Source organism: Carassius carassius, chromosome 3, assembly GCF_963082965.1.
Source record: "Carassius carassius chromosome 3, fCarCar2.1, whole genome shotgun sequence".
Taxonomy (NCBI): Eukaryota; Metazoa; Chordata; class Actinopteri; order Cypriniformes; family Cyprinidae; genus Carassius; species Carassius carassius.
The window spans coordinates 20287671-20305645 of record NC_081757.1 but is presented as its reverse complement, the minus strand read 5'-3'; the positions used below and the strand labels follow the sequence as shown (position 1 = coordinate 20305645).

At 40.4% G+C, this 17975-nt stretch overlaps 1 protein-coding gene across 4 annotated transcripts in view; it reads right to left on the bottom strand.

Moving 5' to 3' along the window:
• Nucleotides 1-508: 508 nt before the first annotated feature.
• esyt2b (extended synaptotagmin-like protein 2b) overlaps nucleotides 509-17975 on the bottom strand; it is a 44168-nt gene continuing 26701 nt past the window's right edge. The window contains exons 12-24 of one of the 4 annotated variants that reach the window (XM_059533236.1): nucleotides 17610-17699; nucleotides 17097-17177; nucleotides 16400-16501; nucleotides 6774-6830; nucleotides 5703-5777; nucleotides 5538-5624; nucleotides 5059-5208; nucleotides 4584-4948; nucleotides 3525-3623; nucleotides 3073-3204; nucleotides 1747-1852; nucleotides 1619-1668; nucleotides 509-1539 (exon numbers count right to left, since the gene is read on the bottom strand). In XM_059533236.1, the coding sequence (XP_059389219.1) occupies nucleotides 1494-1539; nucleotides 1619-1668; nucleotides 1747-1852; nucleotides 3073-3204; nucleotides 3525-3623; nucleotides 4584-4948; nucleotides 5059-5208; nucleotides 5538-5624; nucleotides 5703-5777; nucleotides 6774-6830; nucleotides 16400-16501; nucleotides 17097-17177; nucleotides 17610-17699 (1440 nt within the window). In that variant the 3' untranslated portion in view covers nucleotides 509-1493. The remainder of the gene's footprint in view (nucleotides 1540-1618; nucleotides 1669-1746; nucleotides 1853-3072; nucleotides 3205-3524; nucleotides 3624-4583; nucleotides 4949-5058; nucleotides 5209-5537; nucleotides 5625-5702; nucleotides 5778-6773; nucleotides 6831-16399; nucleotides 16502-17096; nucleotides 17178-17609; nucleotides 17700-17975) is intronic. The other 3 variants (XM_059533245.1, XM_059533253.1, XM_059533262.1) reach the window with 3 other exon arrangements.

Genomic DNA, 17975 nt, shown 5'->3' with positions numbered 1-17975 from the left:
TAATGATAGCGCCACCTGCTGGCAACAGGAAGATTGGCACATATATGGAATATACTTTGATATATTCCACTTATATTTATGACTTTAAATGCATATTTCTCACCGTTCACCTTTTTACTAAAGCCACTCGCTGCCGGTGAGTCCGGGTGCGAGGGCCCGTTGATTGCTGCTTGCAGCATTAATTTAGCTTATAATTGTTTGAATTTATATACCCTAGGTTGTATATACAATATATGTATATAGCAAAATTATTTTTTCATGTTTTACAGCTCCCTTTTAATATTATGATTACTCTTATGTAATCATAATTACACAATAATAAGTAGTATATAATATAGTGTTTCATTTTTTGAGTGTTATGATGTCAAAAAGGCACCATAATCTCAGGAATGACCCGACCTCAAAAACAAAAGTACGAATAGACACAAAATTAAAATAACTGTTTAAACAAATAAGGTTATAAAATGCATTCAGGCCCTTTAACTCTAAAATGGATTCAAGTTACAAGTTCTTTGTGGTTCGTGTTGATCTTCATATTTTAATGATATCATGCATAATGCATAGAGAAGAATAAGGCTGGAAATCATATCAACAGCCATTTCACAGTCTTTAAACAATCCAAAACACTTTATAACCAAGCTATTATCATCTTACAAATGTCACATACTAAAAACACATTTTACTTTTTCTCATAAAACTCTTGCAGACAAAATGCGTATCAAACATTTCTTTACAGGCTGTTCCTTTTGTGTTCAACAGGATACAGTAAAATACTTTTAAAATAAATTATCAATGGGTCATTTATGAAGAGCTTAACATAGCTTGAATTTTCCATAACTGTATGTGGTAGAAAAAACAGCATAAAATCTAAAGGAAAGAAAATGTTCATACATACAGTACATACACATATATGTGTAGTGTCTTTTATACTGCCTCAAACAAACAACAATGCTACAATAACATGTCTGATTTACCAGCAACATAAAAAAAAATTCTAATGTGATTTTGATTGCTTATAAAACATAGTATTAAAAATAAATCAAAAAGGTTAATAATATTATCAAAATAACTTAAATAAAATAAATAAAGGCACATTTAATAATTAATCTTATGATCTTTTTGTCTACTGTTGTTTCTTAACTCCATGGGCAACCATTTTTATCTGATAAAAAATGAAGTTATGCATCCAAACACCAATAAGATGAATATAAGGGTAAAACAAACAAGCAGAAAAAATAAAAAAGACAATCAGATTGAATCCTTTGAGAACGAGATAGTAAGCGGACCATTAATGCTTAAGGTGGCAATTTTAGTTTTGGTGAGAATGAGAGAGAGACACTTTGTAGGCCAGTGTAAATCCCAGTAGAAGTAGCCTGGTTTAGTTAGTCCAGCGCTGCTCTTCTGCTACTAAAGCCTCTGCTTTATCCTGTGCATGCCGTGGCATGTCCCAGTTATCTGCTGTTCCATTTTTTCCTGCTTTCTAGCATGGACCGCTACATCTGAATTATCTTCTTCGAGCCATCCTCAGTTAGATGATACCTGAGAGATAAAGGAAGTTTTTGTAAGCAAGAAAAAGTACATTTACAAGAGTGACTGTACGAATAAATAAGAATCATACCATCGAGTCCATCCTTTAGAAATGTCTTCACTTGCCAAGTCCACAAGTGCCTGTAGACAAAGACAGCTGTAAGCCTCCATAAAAATCCAGTGATCAACTGAATGAGAGTTTTTTTTTTTTTTTTTTACCTTGCCCAGTAGTACTTTGTGTTTGGACAACAGTCCTCCGCCATTCTTGACAGCGACATCCAAAGTTCTCCTGTGCAGTTCCACTATAGACACATTGAACTCGAAGCTGACAAAAGCAACACAACAAGATAGTCAAGATACTGGTTTACTATGCGACATGCATCTCTGCACTTGAATATGCTGGCAACTGGGATCAGGAGACCTTCAGTAATGCAGTTATACAAAAGAAAATTTCTCAGAAATATCAGCAGTTGCATCATACAGTATATTATAAAGACTTGGTTTGGAGGGTAAAACAGTTAGCTAGCTCTTTTCAGTAAGAAGCTCCGCTGTGGATTTAATACGTCATGCAAATGCAAACAGAAAGATAAACAGCACAGCAGACACGAATTGGATCTGGTGGGTCCTCTTCTCATTTGAATGCAATTTAAATGAGTTAAAGACATCACTATGTCTGTAACCACATTAGGTTTGACGTGAATACTATCAGTAAAATGTGTTTTAGTGTGCCAAGACAATTAGCAAAAGTTCTAAAAAATAAAAAACAAACACTCTGATGGTTAATGAACAGAGTGAATCCCTCCTCAACTGCCCTTATAATCACCTTACACAATATTGTACATTAAATGGAAGATGAGTTTGTGGAAGATGGATTGTGAAAAAGAAGTGTGCTTAATTGTACTAAATGTGCATTGTACTTCAAAACTTAAAAGCCTCATTTAAAAAAAAAAAGCTGTACTGGCAAATTAATGAAATTGTTAAAAAAAACAAAAATTATAATTTATTGTTGTGTTTTAAATAAATACATTTAATTCATGTATTATATTGACTAACATACTAAAGCACATGTAGAGTACTTGACTTTTTATGTTAGCTGAAGTGTGTAATAAGTAAATATAGTTTCAATTTAATGAACTGCTACTTCATAATTACAAATATGTAATTGCAATCATATGTAAATACATTAATTACATTTCATTAGTTTCAATAGAAATTGCATCAGTACTATAAATGCTTGTCAGTATTTGTCAACCATATTTCAAAGACAATAGAAGTAATTATAAATTTATATATAAAGATGTCCTCAAGTCTTATTAAAGTCAGTCAAAAACATTCAGTTCAGTTAAATGCATTTAATATGAATTTAAACTCATTTTCATTTAATTGCAATTAAGTGTCATAAAACAGAAAACAAAGCTATCTTGTAAAAACAAGATGTACACTTTAGAAAACTTTTTCTTTTTGACCAATTATAAAAGGTCTTTTGAACCAATTATTATAAAGAACATAATTGGAAATGGCCTGTGTGCTTAGTGTGTCTCTTACGACTGGTCGTAGATAGGATTGAGCGTCTTCTTGAGTGTGCTGGTCTTTCTGCGGCCACTCCGGCTCTTGTCTGGTAACAGGTACAGACGGACATATGGGTCTGAACCATCTTTACTCAGTGCTATGAGGTTTCTGTGAAAAGGAAACAAGGAAAAATATTCACACAAAGGCAAGAGAAGTATTTTCAAGAGGACTTGTTGTATAAATCACATTTATAAAAATTCAAACATACAAATGCAAACACATGTCCCTCATTGTTTGCACACACTGTTGTTGTTGTTCAATAGAGTTAATCACTGATCATTCACCCCCAAAAAAAATCACTATTATACTGGATGTGTTCAATGTAAATGTAAAAAATAGCAAAAATGTAATAAACTAGCAAATAAAATGATTGCAAATGGTACCATAAAACAGAAAGATGAAGGTTAATGTGTATGTGGCAGTCTCACCTGCAGGCATGAACCACAACAATAAGTTTATTCCTTTGTGAGCTGTGTCGGATAGTGAGCTGGACTTCACCGAGTAGATACTGTCTCAGCCCAGAGCCGCTGTAACAGAAACAGTTTATATTTATAATATCTACAATATTTACTTTAAGGCTGCATTTATTTGATAAAAACATACAGTAAAAACTATAATATTGTTAAATATGATTACTATTTAAAATAACGGTGTTCTATATTAATATATATATAAAAATGTCATTTATTTCTGTGATGACAAAGCTGCATTTTCAGCAGCCATTATTCCAGCCTTTGTTGTTACATGACCCTTCAGAAATCAGGATTCTTTGATGAAAAGAAAATGTGAAGAACAGTACTAACTGTATTTGAAATAGAAATATTTGGTAACATTACAGATTTCTGTACTGTCATGGTTGACCAATGTAATGCATCCTTGCTGAACAAAATAATTAATTTCTTTAAAAATAAATAAGTAAATAATAATCCCCGGCCCCATCTTTTGAATGGTAGTCTGTAATATTGAGAATGAATATGCAATATTGCTGCAAAAAAATCCAGTTTGAGTAAACTCCTGGTAATCTTTATTTGGATTGAAAATCCTCCTACTTTATGGCTGTGTTTTCTCCAGTTTTCCTCAGTGTGGTTTAGATTGTTTAATATGGTTTCAACTATCTGAGAAAAATTGATGTCATAAGTGGTTTGTAACAGGGAATCAGTGACAAATACAAATGGGTCATGTCATGCTTCCCACTGTTTCTTTGCTCAAATTGGTCTGACTGGCTCAGCAGAGATCAATCTGCTAAGTGCTATCCAGTCAGAGCAGGCCGTGTTGTTCACTGGGCAGTGCAGATAAATGGTTCACACTGCCCTGGGTACTACTTGTGTCTCACTTCTGGCTGTATTTTGGTTTTAGTGTTTCTCAAACAAAGCAGAAAGTAGTCACCAGTTTGGCTTCTAACAAAATTTAATTACACTGACAGGAAACATGCAAAAGCAAAACGACTTCTGTATATAGGTATCAGCGTGTCACAAACACAGACTCACTTTTGTAGCTTCTGTAACCTCTGCTGCAGTTCCAGTGTGGCAGAGGGCAGCGAAATGTCAGAGGCCAGACTAGGTGTAGAGTCTCTGTGAGACTGATGCTTGTGTGAGCTGCTTATCTCCAGACTGGAGATGCTGCGGCCTGCCTCTTCTAACCGCACTGGGGAGCCATCCAATCCTCTTTTCACTTGAGGGGTGTCCGGTGCGAGGGTACAAGATGGGTTTTGTGACGACTGGATGACTGTGGAGTTGCTGGTGCTAGTGACTGTTTGAGATTGAGGGGTCAAGCAAGAGTTATACTGACTACTGTGTCTGACCCGGATAGAAGACGGCTGGCTGGATGTGACCTCCTTCTCTAAACAGAGGACCTGTTTACACAAAAACATATTTATATGGATAAAGCACACTGACACAAGTGCTGAATGAAACAAACACAAAAATGAGACAATATATTTTGATAGCATACAGACACACCAACCCTGAGAGCCATTTTGAGTTTGAGGGTGCTGTTGGGGCCCGAGTTCTGCAGGGGGAACTGCTGATTCAGCGTCATGTCCGCCTCCTTTAGGAGAGAAGCAACTGCAACTCCCACACTACCCAGAGAGCACTTGTGCTTACTATCCCTCACCTGAGACACACAAACAACATCTATGCATGACACTTGACTTTTTACAAACACAAAACCCATCAGGAACACACTGTATAAAATCTTTTGAAGAGTTCTCAAAATGAACAGTAAATTATTCTAACCAACTCTGAACGATTTTTTTTTTAAAGGAGTAATAATCATCTTTACTATGACTTTTTATCAAGTCAATGTGTCCACGTAGAATCATAGTATTAATTTATTTTTATTTAAATCTTAAACTTTTGAAGCCTTAGTGTGAACTACAGTAGACTTACATTATCTTAGTAATTTTAATATTCATGCTTTTGGGGTGTTCCCTTCTAGAATACCTCAATTTCCAGTTCCTGAGTGCGAGGGTTGTTGATAAGGAAGTGAAAAGCCTCCTCCCACAGCGGCTCACTAGTTTTATACCTCACCTGAAAATCAGCAAAACAGGACTGGGTATATGTGTATTTCTAGTTTTGAACATGTTAAAGCCAATTAATCAATGTTACCTTGCTTGTGTACATCTTTTGTCCTACAGTCAGTTTGACAAAAGGATTTGGATCTATGCTCATTTTTTTCCCAGACTGTTGAACAAAAAATAGAAAGAAAACATTCAATTATACAGTATGATATGACATTCCAAATATGACAGTCTCATTAAAGCGATAGGTCACCCAAAATGAAAATGTGATGTTTATCTGTTTACCCTCAGGGCATCCAAGATATAGGTTGTTTCTTCAGTAGAACCAAACCAAGATTTTTAACTGAAACCGTTGCAATCTATCAGTCTAATAATGTAAGTTGATGAGAATCACGGCTAAAACAAACAATAAAACAACTACAAAAAAAAACCATACAAAATCGACTTATAAGTGCATTACCACCACCTGTCTCTCAAGTGGACCATTGACACTCCTAATTGAGATTGTAGATAGAGTGTCATTGGTCCATTTGAGAGATAGTTGACGGTAATTCACTTATAAGTCTGGGATCCACAGTAAAGCAATAAGAAGAAGAAGACGCCTCATGTGTCTGCTGCTTGAGGACATGCTCAGAAGAATTCTACAGTTCGGACATTGTGTGAATCAGAGGTAAAAAACAATATAAATACTGATCAGTTTCTTGCACAGACCGATTGCTTAAACATCAATGTATCGACATGAGCCGGAGGGTTTAATTTGGTTTTGTTTGTGTATGGTTTATGTTTTTTTTTTTTTTTTTTTTATGTTTTAGCCGTGATTTCCATCCACTTACATTATAAGACTGATAGACTGCAACTGTTTGAGCTAAAAATCTTGGTTTGTGTTCTACTGAAGAAACAAAGTCACCTACATATTGGATGACCTGGGGGTAAGCAGATATATATATATATCTGTATATATAAGTATATTTGTATTTCTATAACATCTGCTAAATATTTAAACACATGCAGTGGGGCATGAGGGAAGAATACATAGGAGAAGCACTAAAAAAAGAAAATTCAAAATCACAAATGATGTGAAATCATGCTTAGGGTTCCAGATGCAATGCAATGCTTGTTATACATGTCACTGTATCAACGGCATGCAGTCTCAATGTACCTTCAGGCCTTTATAAGGGGGTTTGGGGCCATCAGGGTTAAAGTCAAGAGGATTGGTCTTTCCACAGGAAGTATTGAGAGAAATTGAGAATAGGACGGTTAACATAAAGCAAGAGGACATGCAAGAATGATAGTTCGATTGGTCCAGCCCTGCAGATTTCTAGTAAATATTACAAATACATATGCATATCCAATTAGTGTAACAATACTAGCAGAGACAAAAGGAGCTAAAAAAAAAAAGTTTTGTCCTTTCTCTTTAGACTACTTACCAAGTCTAGATCAGGTAACTTCAATCATATGTATAAGAATGACCAAGCTGCATTTAGATGACTTAATGTGACGGTAAAAATAAATGGAGGAATGAAATCTATATATTTAAACCTTGGCTTCTGACGTAATAAAAATAAACATGTAATAAAAATATACATACATACTCAGTTACTGAGCAATTAGAATAGGACAAAGATTTAAGAAATGTTATGCTCATAGTTTATTGGATGACAATCACAAGCTACACATTAGGGCTGGACGATTATGGCCTAAAATCAAACCTTCGATTAATTGAACATTTTACCTCGATTACGATTAATGAACGATTATTTTGTTTCTGTTTTGTTTTTTTGCCCTCATAGTTCACTGACAAGGTTTGTACTGTAAATATGATTGACTATCAGCAATTATTTTATCTATGTTAGTAACATTTCTTACTAGGGTTGGGTATCATTTGAATTTTATCGATTCCGATTCTTATCGATTCCTAGTTTCGATAAAAAATCCAATATAAAAAAATTAAGTCAAATATTTAGATGTCAAAATTTTTACAAAGCATTCTGTTGCAGCTGAATAACATGAGCAAAAATCAGCAGCCTACAAAACACTGCAAGAGGAATTTTGCCTGTGATTAAAAAAATACCATAGCAAAAACAACTAGATTAATATAAATTTCAAATATTAAAGTGTTAAAGACAAGTAAACAGTCAGTAATAAGATAGGAACAAACAAATCAATTAGCAATATCATAAATAAATACAACTAAACAAAATTTCAGTTACAGAAACGTCTCTAGGTTACGTATGTAACCCTAGTTCTTCGAGGGAACGAGACGCTGCATCAAACAACGCTTTGGGGAACGCGTTTAGTGTGAGTGACTCTGAATATCGTGTGTAATAAGTCCAATGGAAGAGCGTGACGTCACAGGCGGGGTGACGTAAGTAACCCGGAAGCTATAAAAGCATGTGCCACGCAGCTGGCGTCAGCTTCGAGTACCAGCAAGCGCCGGCATGGGTGCCGGGGGTATGGCTCCGAGACGCAGCGTCTCGTTCCCTTGAGGAACTAGGGTTACATAAGTAACCTAATGACGTTCCTCTTCAGGAACTCGAGCTGCGTCAAACAACGCTTTGGGGAACGAGTACCAACGGCGCCAGACTACCAAACCCCTGCCTAGTCAATGTCAATGTCACCTTTATTTATATAGCGCTTTAAACAAAATACATTGCGTCAAAGCAACTGAACAACATTCATTAGGAAAACAGTGTCAATAATGCAAAAATGATAGTTAAAGGCAGTTCATCATTGGATTCAGTTATGTCATCTCTGTTCAGTTAAATAGTGTCTGTGCATTTATTTGCAATCAAGTCAACGATATCGCTGTAGATGAAGTGTCCCCAACTAAGCAAGCCAGAGGCGACAGCGGCAAGGAACCGAAACTCCATCGGTGACAGAATGGAGAAAAAAACCTTGGGAGAAACCAGGCTCAGTTGGGGGGCCAGTTCTCCTCTGACCAGACGAAACCAGTAGTTCAATTCCAGGCTGCAGCAAAGTCAGATTGTGCAGAAGAATCATCTGTTTCCTGTGGTCTTGTCCTGGTGCTCCTCTGAGACAAGGTCTTTACAGGGGATCTGTATCTGGGGCTCTAGTTGTCCTGGTCTCCTCTGTCTTTCAGGGATGTAGAGGTCCTTTCTAGGTGCTGATCCACCATCTGGTCTGGATACGTACTGGATCCGGGTGACTGCAGTGACCCTCTGATCTGGACACAGACTGGATCTGGTGGCCACGGTGACCTCGGAACGAGAGAGAAACAGACAAATATTAGCGTAGATGCCATTCTTCTAATGATGTAGCAAGTACATAGGTTGTTATGGGAAGTGTTTCCGGTTCCGGTTTACCTAATTAATGCAGCCTAAAAATCCTTTAACGGATTTGGATAATAAAAGCATATTAGTATGTTATGTGTATGCCAGGTTAAAGAGATGGGTCTTTAATCTAGATTTGAACTGCAAGAGTGTGTCTGCCTCCCGAACAATGTTAGGTAGGTTATTCCAGAGTTTGGGCGCCAAATAGGAAAAGGATCTGCCGCCTGCAGTGGATTTTGATATTCTAGGTATTATCAAATTGCCTGAGTTTTGAGAACGTAGCGGACGTAGAGGATTATAATGTAAAAGGAGCTCATTCAAATACTGAGGTGCTAAACCATTCAGGGCTTTATAAGTAATAAGCAATATTTTAAAATCTATGCGATGCTTGATAGGGAGCCAGTGCAGTGTTGACAGGACCGGGCTAATATGGTCATACTTCCTGGTTCTAGTAAGAACTCTTGCTGCTGCATTTTGGACTAGCTGTAGTTTGTTTACTAAGCGTGCAGAACAACCACCCAATAAAGCATTACAATAATCTAACCTTGAGGTCATAAATGCATGGATTAACATTTCTGCATTTGACATTGAGAGCATAGGCCGTAATTTAGATATATTTTTGAGATGGAAAAATGCAGTTTTACAAATGCTAGAAACGTGGCTTTCTAAGGAAAGATTGCGATCAAGTAGCACACCTAGGTTCCTAACTGATGACGAAGAATTGACAGAGCAACCATCAAGTCTTAGACAGTGTTCTAGGTTATTACAAGCAGAGTTTTTAGGTCCTATAATCAACACCTCTGTTTTTTCAGAATTTAGCAGTAAGAAATTACTCGTCATCCAGTTTTTTATATCGACTATGCAATCCATTAGTTTTTCAAATTGGTGTGTTTCACTGGGCTGCGAAGAAATATAGAGCTGAGTATCATCAGCATAACAGTGAAAGCTAACACCATGTTTCCTGATGATATCTCCCAAGGGTAACATATAAAGCGTGAAGAGTAGCGGCCCTAGTACTGAGCCTTGAGGTACTCCATACTGCACTTGTGATCGATAGGATACATCTTCATTCACTGCTACGAACTGATGGCGGTCATATAAGTACGATTTAAACCATGCTAATGCACTTCCACTGATGCCAACAAAGTATTCAAGTCTATGCAAAAGAATGTTGTGGTCAATTGTGTCAAACGCAGCACTAAGATCCAATAAAACTAATAGAGAGATACACCCACGATCAGATGATAAGAGCAGATCATTTGTAACTCTAAGAAGAGCAGTCTCAGTACTATGATACGGTCTAAATCCTGACTGGAAATCCTCACATATACCATTTTTCTCTAAGAAGGAATATAATTGTGTGGATACCACCTTTTCTAGTATCTTGGACAGAAAAGGGAGATTCGAGATTGGTCTATAATTAACTAGTTCTTTGGGGTCAAGTTGTGATTTTTTGATGAGGGGCTTAATAACAGCCAGTTTGAAGGTTTTGGGGACATGTCCTAATGACAATGAGGAATTAATAATAGTCAGAAGAGGATCTATGACTTCTGGAAGCACCTCTTTCAGGAGCTTAGATGGTATAGGGTCTAACATACATGTTGTTGGTTTAGATGATTTAACAAGTTTATACAATTCTTCCTCTCCTATGGTAGAGAATGAGTGGAACTGTTCCTCAGGGGGTCTATAGTGCACTGTCTGATGTGATACTGTAGCTGACGGCTGAATGGTTACAATTTTATCTCTAATAGTATCAATTTTAGAAGTAAAGTAGTTCATAAACTCATTACTGCTGTGGTGTTGGGAAATGTCAACACTTGTTGAGGCTTTATTTTTCGTTAATTTAGCCACTGTATTGAATAAATACCTGGGGTTATGTTTGTTTTCTTCTAAAAGAGAAGAAAAGTAATCGGATCTAGCAGTTTTTAATGCTTTTCTGTAGGATATGTTACTTTCCCGCCAAGCAATACGAAATACCTCTAGTTTTGTTTTCCTCCAGCTGCGCTCCATTTTTCGGGCTGCTCTCTTTAGGGTGCGAGTATGCTCATTATACCATGGTGTCAAACTGTTTTCCTTAACCTTCCTTAAGCGTAAAGGAGCAACTTTATTTAAAGTGCTAGAAAAGAGAGAGTCCATAGTTTCTGTTACATCATCAAGTTGTTCTGAGGTTTTGGATATGCTAAGGAATTTGGATACATCAGGAAGATAACTTAAAAAGCAGTCTTTTGTGTTAGAAGTGATGGTTCTTCCATACTTGTAACAAGAAGTAGAATTTACAATTTTGGCTATATGAATTTTGCAAAGAACTAAATAATGATCTGAGATATCATCACTTGGCTGAATAATTTCAACACCATCAACATCAATTCCATGTGACAGTATTAAATCTAGAGTATGATTTCGACAATGAGTAGTGTGTATCCGAAGAGCACAGCTTAGGACGAGAGGACAGAAGCGCCTGGACATGCTGACTGGCATGTCTAGGCCATAGAATTTAACAAACGTAGAAGGCGTGGACCACCCCGCAGCATTGCAGATGTCCAGCATGGATACACCTGCTAGGAAGGCCTCGGAGGCCGCCATACCCCGAGTAGAGTGAGCCTTGGCTCCCGACAGCGGGGGACGAACAGAGGTCTCATAGGTGGCGTTGATAGCCTCGACTATCCAATGACTAATATTCTGCTTAGAAGCAGGAGAACCCCTCTTGGGGGGACCATAGCATATAAGCAATTGGTCAGTTTTTCTCCACAGTGCAGCTCTGTTGACGTATGCGTCCAGCGCTCGAACTGGACACATACAATTTAGCTTCACTTGTTTGAGCTCCCGAAAGGGAGGAGGACAGAAGGCCTGCAGCACTACAGGTCGTGGTGTAACAGAGGGAACCTTAGGAACATATCCCGCTCGAGGGTATATGAACGCTTTGGTCATGCCAGGTGCAAACTCAAGATAAGTGGGGGCCACAGAGAGGGCCTGAAGTTCTCCTACTCTCCGCAGAGAGGTAATAGCCAACAGAAAGGCGGTTGTAAGCGTAAGATGTCTGTCTGAAATATCTTGAATGGGTTCAAACGGGGGTTTGCACATTGCCTCTAACACCACAACCAAGTCCCACGGGGGAATACGGGACTGTACTGGAGGTCTCAGCCTCAGCGCACCGCGGAGGAAACGTGTAACTAGGGGGTGTCTTCCCAAAGACACACCCCACGAGAAGGGCGTGGTAGGCCGCAATGGCCGCCACGTAAACCTTCAGCGTGGAGTGGGTAAATTATCGTGCCCTGCGCCCGTGAGAGTAGGTGTGTCCTGATCGGTATCTCCCATGGAGAGCCGTCGAGGAGCGTGACCAGATCTGCAAACCATACTCGGCCCGGCCAGAACGGGGTTACTAATAACAGACGGACCCTGTCCCGGTGTACTCTCGCCAGAACTCCCTTGAGCAGAGCAATAGGGGGAAAGGCGTACAGACGAAGCCTCGGCCAAGTCTGTACCATAGCGTCCAGTGCCAGAGGAGCTGGATGAACTAGAGAGAACCAAAGGGGACATTGTGATGTCTCTTGAGTCGCAAAAAGGTCTACTTGAGCCTTGCCAAACACTCTCCATATCTGCTTCACCACCTCTGGGTGAAGCCTCCATTCCCCGGGCCTCGGCCCCTGCCTCGACAGTATATCTGCTCCCATATTTAGTTTCCCAGGAATATATACTGCTCTTAATGAGAGGAGTTTGCTTTGGTGCGCCAGCTTGTACAAGGGGCGCGAACGCAGAGCTCCCTGGTGCTTGATGTAAGAGACCACCGATGTGTTGTCTGTGCGCACCAACACATGGTGACCCCTTCTGGGAGGAAGTGCTTTAGTGCACGATAAACTGCTAGCATTTCTAGACAATTGATATGCCATGTCAGATGTCAAACGCTCCACAGACCACGGGCAGGGTGGCCACTCATGACTGCACCCCAACCGGTGAGGGATGCATCCGTCGCTAGTATTACACGGCGACAAGGAGCTCACAGCACCGGGCCCTGATTCAAGAACCAAGGTTTCTTCCAAACAGCGCCGCGTGACCTTGATAGTGCGAAGTGGATTGCCCCTCGGGGAAAATCCCTTGGTCTTGAGCCACCACTGTAGGGGTCTCATGTACAGCAGGCCAAGAGGTATCACGTTGGACGCAGCTGCCATCAGACCCAACAATCTCTGAAATTGTTTGACAGTAAGTGACTGGCCTTCTCTGACTCTCTCGACTGAGGATCGACTCGATACGAGCAGGGGACAATCGTGTCTGCATCGCGGTCGAATCCCATACTACGCCTAGATAGGTGGTTCTCTGAACCGGAGAAAGTACACTCTTCTTGGCGTTCAGTCTCAAACCCAGCCCCCCCATATGTGCGAGAACGACATCTCGATGCCAAGCCGCAACCTGCTCTGACTGAGCTAAAATCAACCAATCGTCGATATAGTTAAGAATGCGGATGCCCTGCATGCGCAGGGGAACCAGGGACGCGTCTACACATTTTGTGAACCTGTGGGGTGAGAGTGCAAGGCCGAAGGGAAGTACTCGATATTGGTAAGCTTCGCCCCCGAAAGCGAACCTCAGAAACTTCCTGTGTTGTGGAAGGATGGATATGTGGAAGTATGCATCTTTGAGATCTATTTTGACAAACCAGTCCTCGAACCTGATCTGAGCTACAACATGCTTGATTGTGAGCATTTTGAACTTCAATCTCATAACTGAACGATTTAAGACCCTCAAGTCTATAATCGGACGCAACCCCCCATCCTTCTTTGGAACTAAGAAATACCGGCTGTAAAATCCGGACTCCCTGTCTTGAGGAGGGACCACCTCGATGGCCTCCTTCTTTAATAGGGTTTTCACTTCCTGTTCCATAACCAGACCCTGCCTGGGGCCGACTATCGTCGGAACGACCCCGTTGAATATTGGCGGCGCAGAGCCGAACTGAATACGGTAGCCTTTTTCTACTGTATGCAGGACCCATTGAGATAGATTTGGCAGTAGTTTCCACGCTGCTAAATAATCTACTAAGGGAATCAGTCTCTCACGCACGGGCGGAAGATACTGAGAACGATGCTTGCTGGCGACCGCTGTGCCCTGGAACACTGGCAGGGTTGGCAGATCGGCCCCAAAGGGTGCTGAGGCGAGACGGGCACCATGTACTGCAGTGTGTACCGCTCTACCCCAGCAGAGGCTGCCCTCTGAAACCCTGGGCTTCTGGCGTCAGGGCTTCTTGGCCGAGGACCTCTTAGCTTCTATGACTGCCCTAAGATCTTGTTTAGGCTTAGAAGACCTCGGCCGAGAGCATCACTGGGACTCTCGTTCCCGACGCTCTTTCATATCGGACAGGGTCAACCATAAGTGCCTCTCCACGGCCACCATAGCTGCCATGGACCGCCCAATCGCTCGGGCGGTCTCCTTGGTGGCGCGGAGGGAGAGATCAGCGGTCCTTCTTAACTCTGAGACATCATGGGACTTGATCTCCTCTCCCTCGTCTAGCTCTTTAAGCAGGTCGGCTTGGTACGCCTGTAACACCGCCATGGTGTGCAGACACGCACCAGCCTGACCTGCAGCTGCATACCCTTTGCACAGAAAAAGGCCAATGTTGTTCTGGGTGGCTTTGAGGGCAATGCTGGGGTCTTCAGAGACGATGCCGCGCCGGGGGACTCTTCCACCCGGGGCATCGCTCTATAACCGTGCTCTCCCATCCCCACTACGTTGCCGTAGTAATCAGACAAGGGGATGTAGAGGCGGGCTGAGAATGGGCGTTTCCACGACCTGGCGATCTCATCATGCAGGTCGGGAAGGCCCCGGCTGGGAGGTGGCTGACTCACGTGCAGGAAGCGTTCATCGAGTTTGCTTTGCTGTGCTTCGGTCGTTTTTTCAGCGGGCCACTCACTGCTTAATTTGGCCACCGCGCGAGTAACCACCTCCAAGAGCTCCTCATATTGCGGCGAATGGGGTGGCGAATCCCTGTTGACGGACTCCACATCACTCCCCTCGAGGGACGACTCAGCGTGCTTCGCTCCCAGGCAAACCACGCATAAGCTGTGTGTATCCCCACCCGTTATATATCGCGGGCAGGGAGGAACACACAACCTATAACGTGATCAGGAATCGCCTTCACTATGTTTTGATTTCGCCTTGCTCTTCGGCATGACTTGGAGCTCTAACTGGACAGACAACAGTAAATAAGACTCACAAGACAAACAAGTGATATTCACACACAGAGCTCTTGCTGAAAGACGCGAAGCTGACGCCAGCAGCGCGGTACGTGGTTTTATAGCTTCCTGGTCGCTTACGTCACCCCGCCTGCGACGTCACGCTCTTCCATTGGACTGATTACACACGATATTCAGAGTCGCTCACGCTAAACGCGTTCCCCAAAGCATTGTTTGATGCAGCTCGAGTTCCTGAAGAGGAACTGTAATTAAAAGTTTAAAAATACTGCATAGTTTTCCTTTTATAAATAAAATAAAGATTTATCAAGTAAAGTTATTAAATATATTCAGTCAAGATCAGTGAATGATTTTCTTTTGTTCTTTGATTAACATTAATGACAGACAGCGCGTTTATTAGGCTGTTGTCTCTTTAAGCAAAAATACTGCACATGTGTGTTTTCTTTCTCAGCTGTTTATGTTCACGTAAGACAAAAACGGCTGCGTTTATGATGATATACTGATGTAGTTTTCTGTATCGTAGTTTCGACTTGGAACAACCTTTTCTACAGTTAAAATACACAGAACAGTCCGAGAACGGACACAAACCGTGATCCCGCAGCGCGACCGCCGACCGCTACTCTATGTGCACGTTCTTGTGTTTCATGTCCGCTGCACACAAACATGCTATAATAAGTTTTGAGATTCCAAGCTACTTTAGTGATAAATCACAGGACAGCGCTGACAACTAGTTTCTGTGTTCCTCTGTGCGCGCGATCTTCACATCTACTGTTTATATGAGTGTTCGTGCCACAATGCAGCTACGCGAACATGGTAGCTCGATATAATAATACACATCAGACCGTCTAATCGCTTGAATGTCCAAACCATAAAACAAATACAACTGACAAAGTTTAGTGAAGACGCAAGGCTCACCGCTCATGCGCCATCACTATGTGTTGAACCGGCGTTCACCTCCGTGTTTTGCTTATATGCCACTGACTGGATGGGGCAGAGTCATGCGGCTACACACGCGGTAGTATGCTTTTAAGGGGGAAGTGTTAACAGGATTAAAAAAACGAAATAACCGACATGGGAAAATTACGATGGTTAGAGGTTATGAATTTCGGTTTTGATTACTTTTCGATTAATCGTCCAGCCCTACTACACATGCCCAACAGGCAAAAGTGGAAGTTTGCATGCATCAGATCAACGTATTCTGTGTTGTTCGTTTGTTACTAATGAACAGCTTGGATGGAAGCAATATCTACACACAATGTTAGATTAAAAACTATACGCTAGGTCAGGAGAACCAGGATGCAGATTACTGGCAAACTCACAAATAACGTTCTATAGAGAGAGTCGGGGTTCTCATAAAAGACTAGACCAGAGGCCCTCCTCTCCTTTAGGTTTCCACAGCCAAAGCTGCCCTCAAAGACACTCTTACAGTAGAGGAGGAAGGCAAAATGTAAAGTGTTAATAAAGTCGGCACTGTACATCAGTCATCTAATAATACATAATTCTATGGCCGCATAATTAAAAGGTGTCTATTAAATAACAAACATTCTTTAAAATGATTTTTAGGCCACAAATTCCAATATTATTTTGGACTACACTGATTTTCATTGTATGCACAAAAATATTTGTATATCTTATTTTGTGTTCTGAAGAAAGCAAGTTTTGGAACGACATGAGGGTGAGTAAATGATGACAGATGATTCATATCTGGGTGACTAATATCTTTAGGGGGGAAGCAAGACGATAATTGCACCTTGCAAGATACAGCCTGGGGAACAACATCGGTGCATGTAAATCATTTGGGTGTGTAAAACTGCAGCTTGTTCACATTTGTATTCATATTGAAGTAGACTATTATAGAACATAAATAAACACTTTCAAGCATTTCAAAAACATAGAACATTAAATAATGGAACTGAAAGCAAACAAATATGTAAAACATGTATCTGCTGCAGGACATCAGAAAATATGCCAGATCCACAGACAGAAGCTATGTACGTTCTTCACTCTTGTTCTTACCGGCAAATTACTGGCAGAGTCCAGGTAAACAACTAGCAGAGCTGAGGAAAGATTTTCATTAGCCCTTATGCTCCTTAATACCTAATAAGATAGAAAAGAGCAAATGATGATGACAAAAATTAAATGATATAGTTAGCTAGTGTATGTTTAACCATGTCAGTATGATTCAGTGATTGTGTATGTGTATACCTAGCACAAGGATAATAATACCAGTACATTTTGACATTTGTTTGGTCCCCATGAGTAAACAAGCTTATAAATCATACAGAATTAAGTTTTTTGAAAATCTGAAATCTGAAAATGCAGAAAGTTGAGGTAGGTTTAGGGTAAGTGGATAGAAAGTATAGCTGGTACAGTATAAAAACCATTAAAACTATAAAAACCATGAAACATCCCCATAATGATATGGATACCAGTGTGAGTGTGTGTGTGTGAGTGTGTGTGTGTGTGTGTGTGTGTGTGTGTGTGTGTGTGTGTGTGTGTGTGTGTGTGTGTGTGTGTGTGTGCTCATACTTGATCTAGTTTCTCAGCACTCGGGTACAATGACAGCCACTCTAATCTCAGATGAAGTTTGCCTGTAGTAACTTCTTCCAAGTCAAACCACTGCAAAAAAATAAAATAATAATAATAAATATTGTGATTAGGGCACTGGAATGGCAGATATGAGCATAAATGACATTCAATTCATTCCAAACCAAACCAATGATGAAGATCTACAAGTTCAAAAGAAATGACAACTGGTATTTCTTTGAAAAAAAACAATGCCATTATCAATACAGGGAAATGTCTACATTTACGGAAGTCAGTACATTAATAAGATAAAATTAAGTTTAACAATAATGTACTCTTCCATATTGTGGAAAAAAGATATTCCTGTTT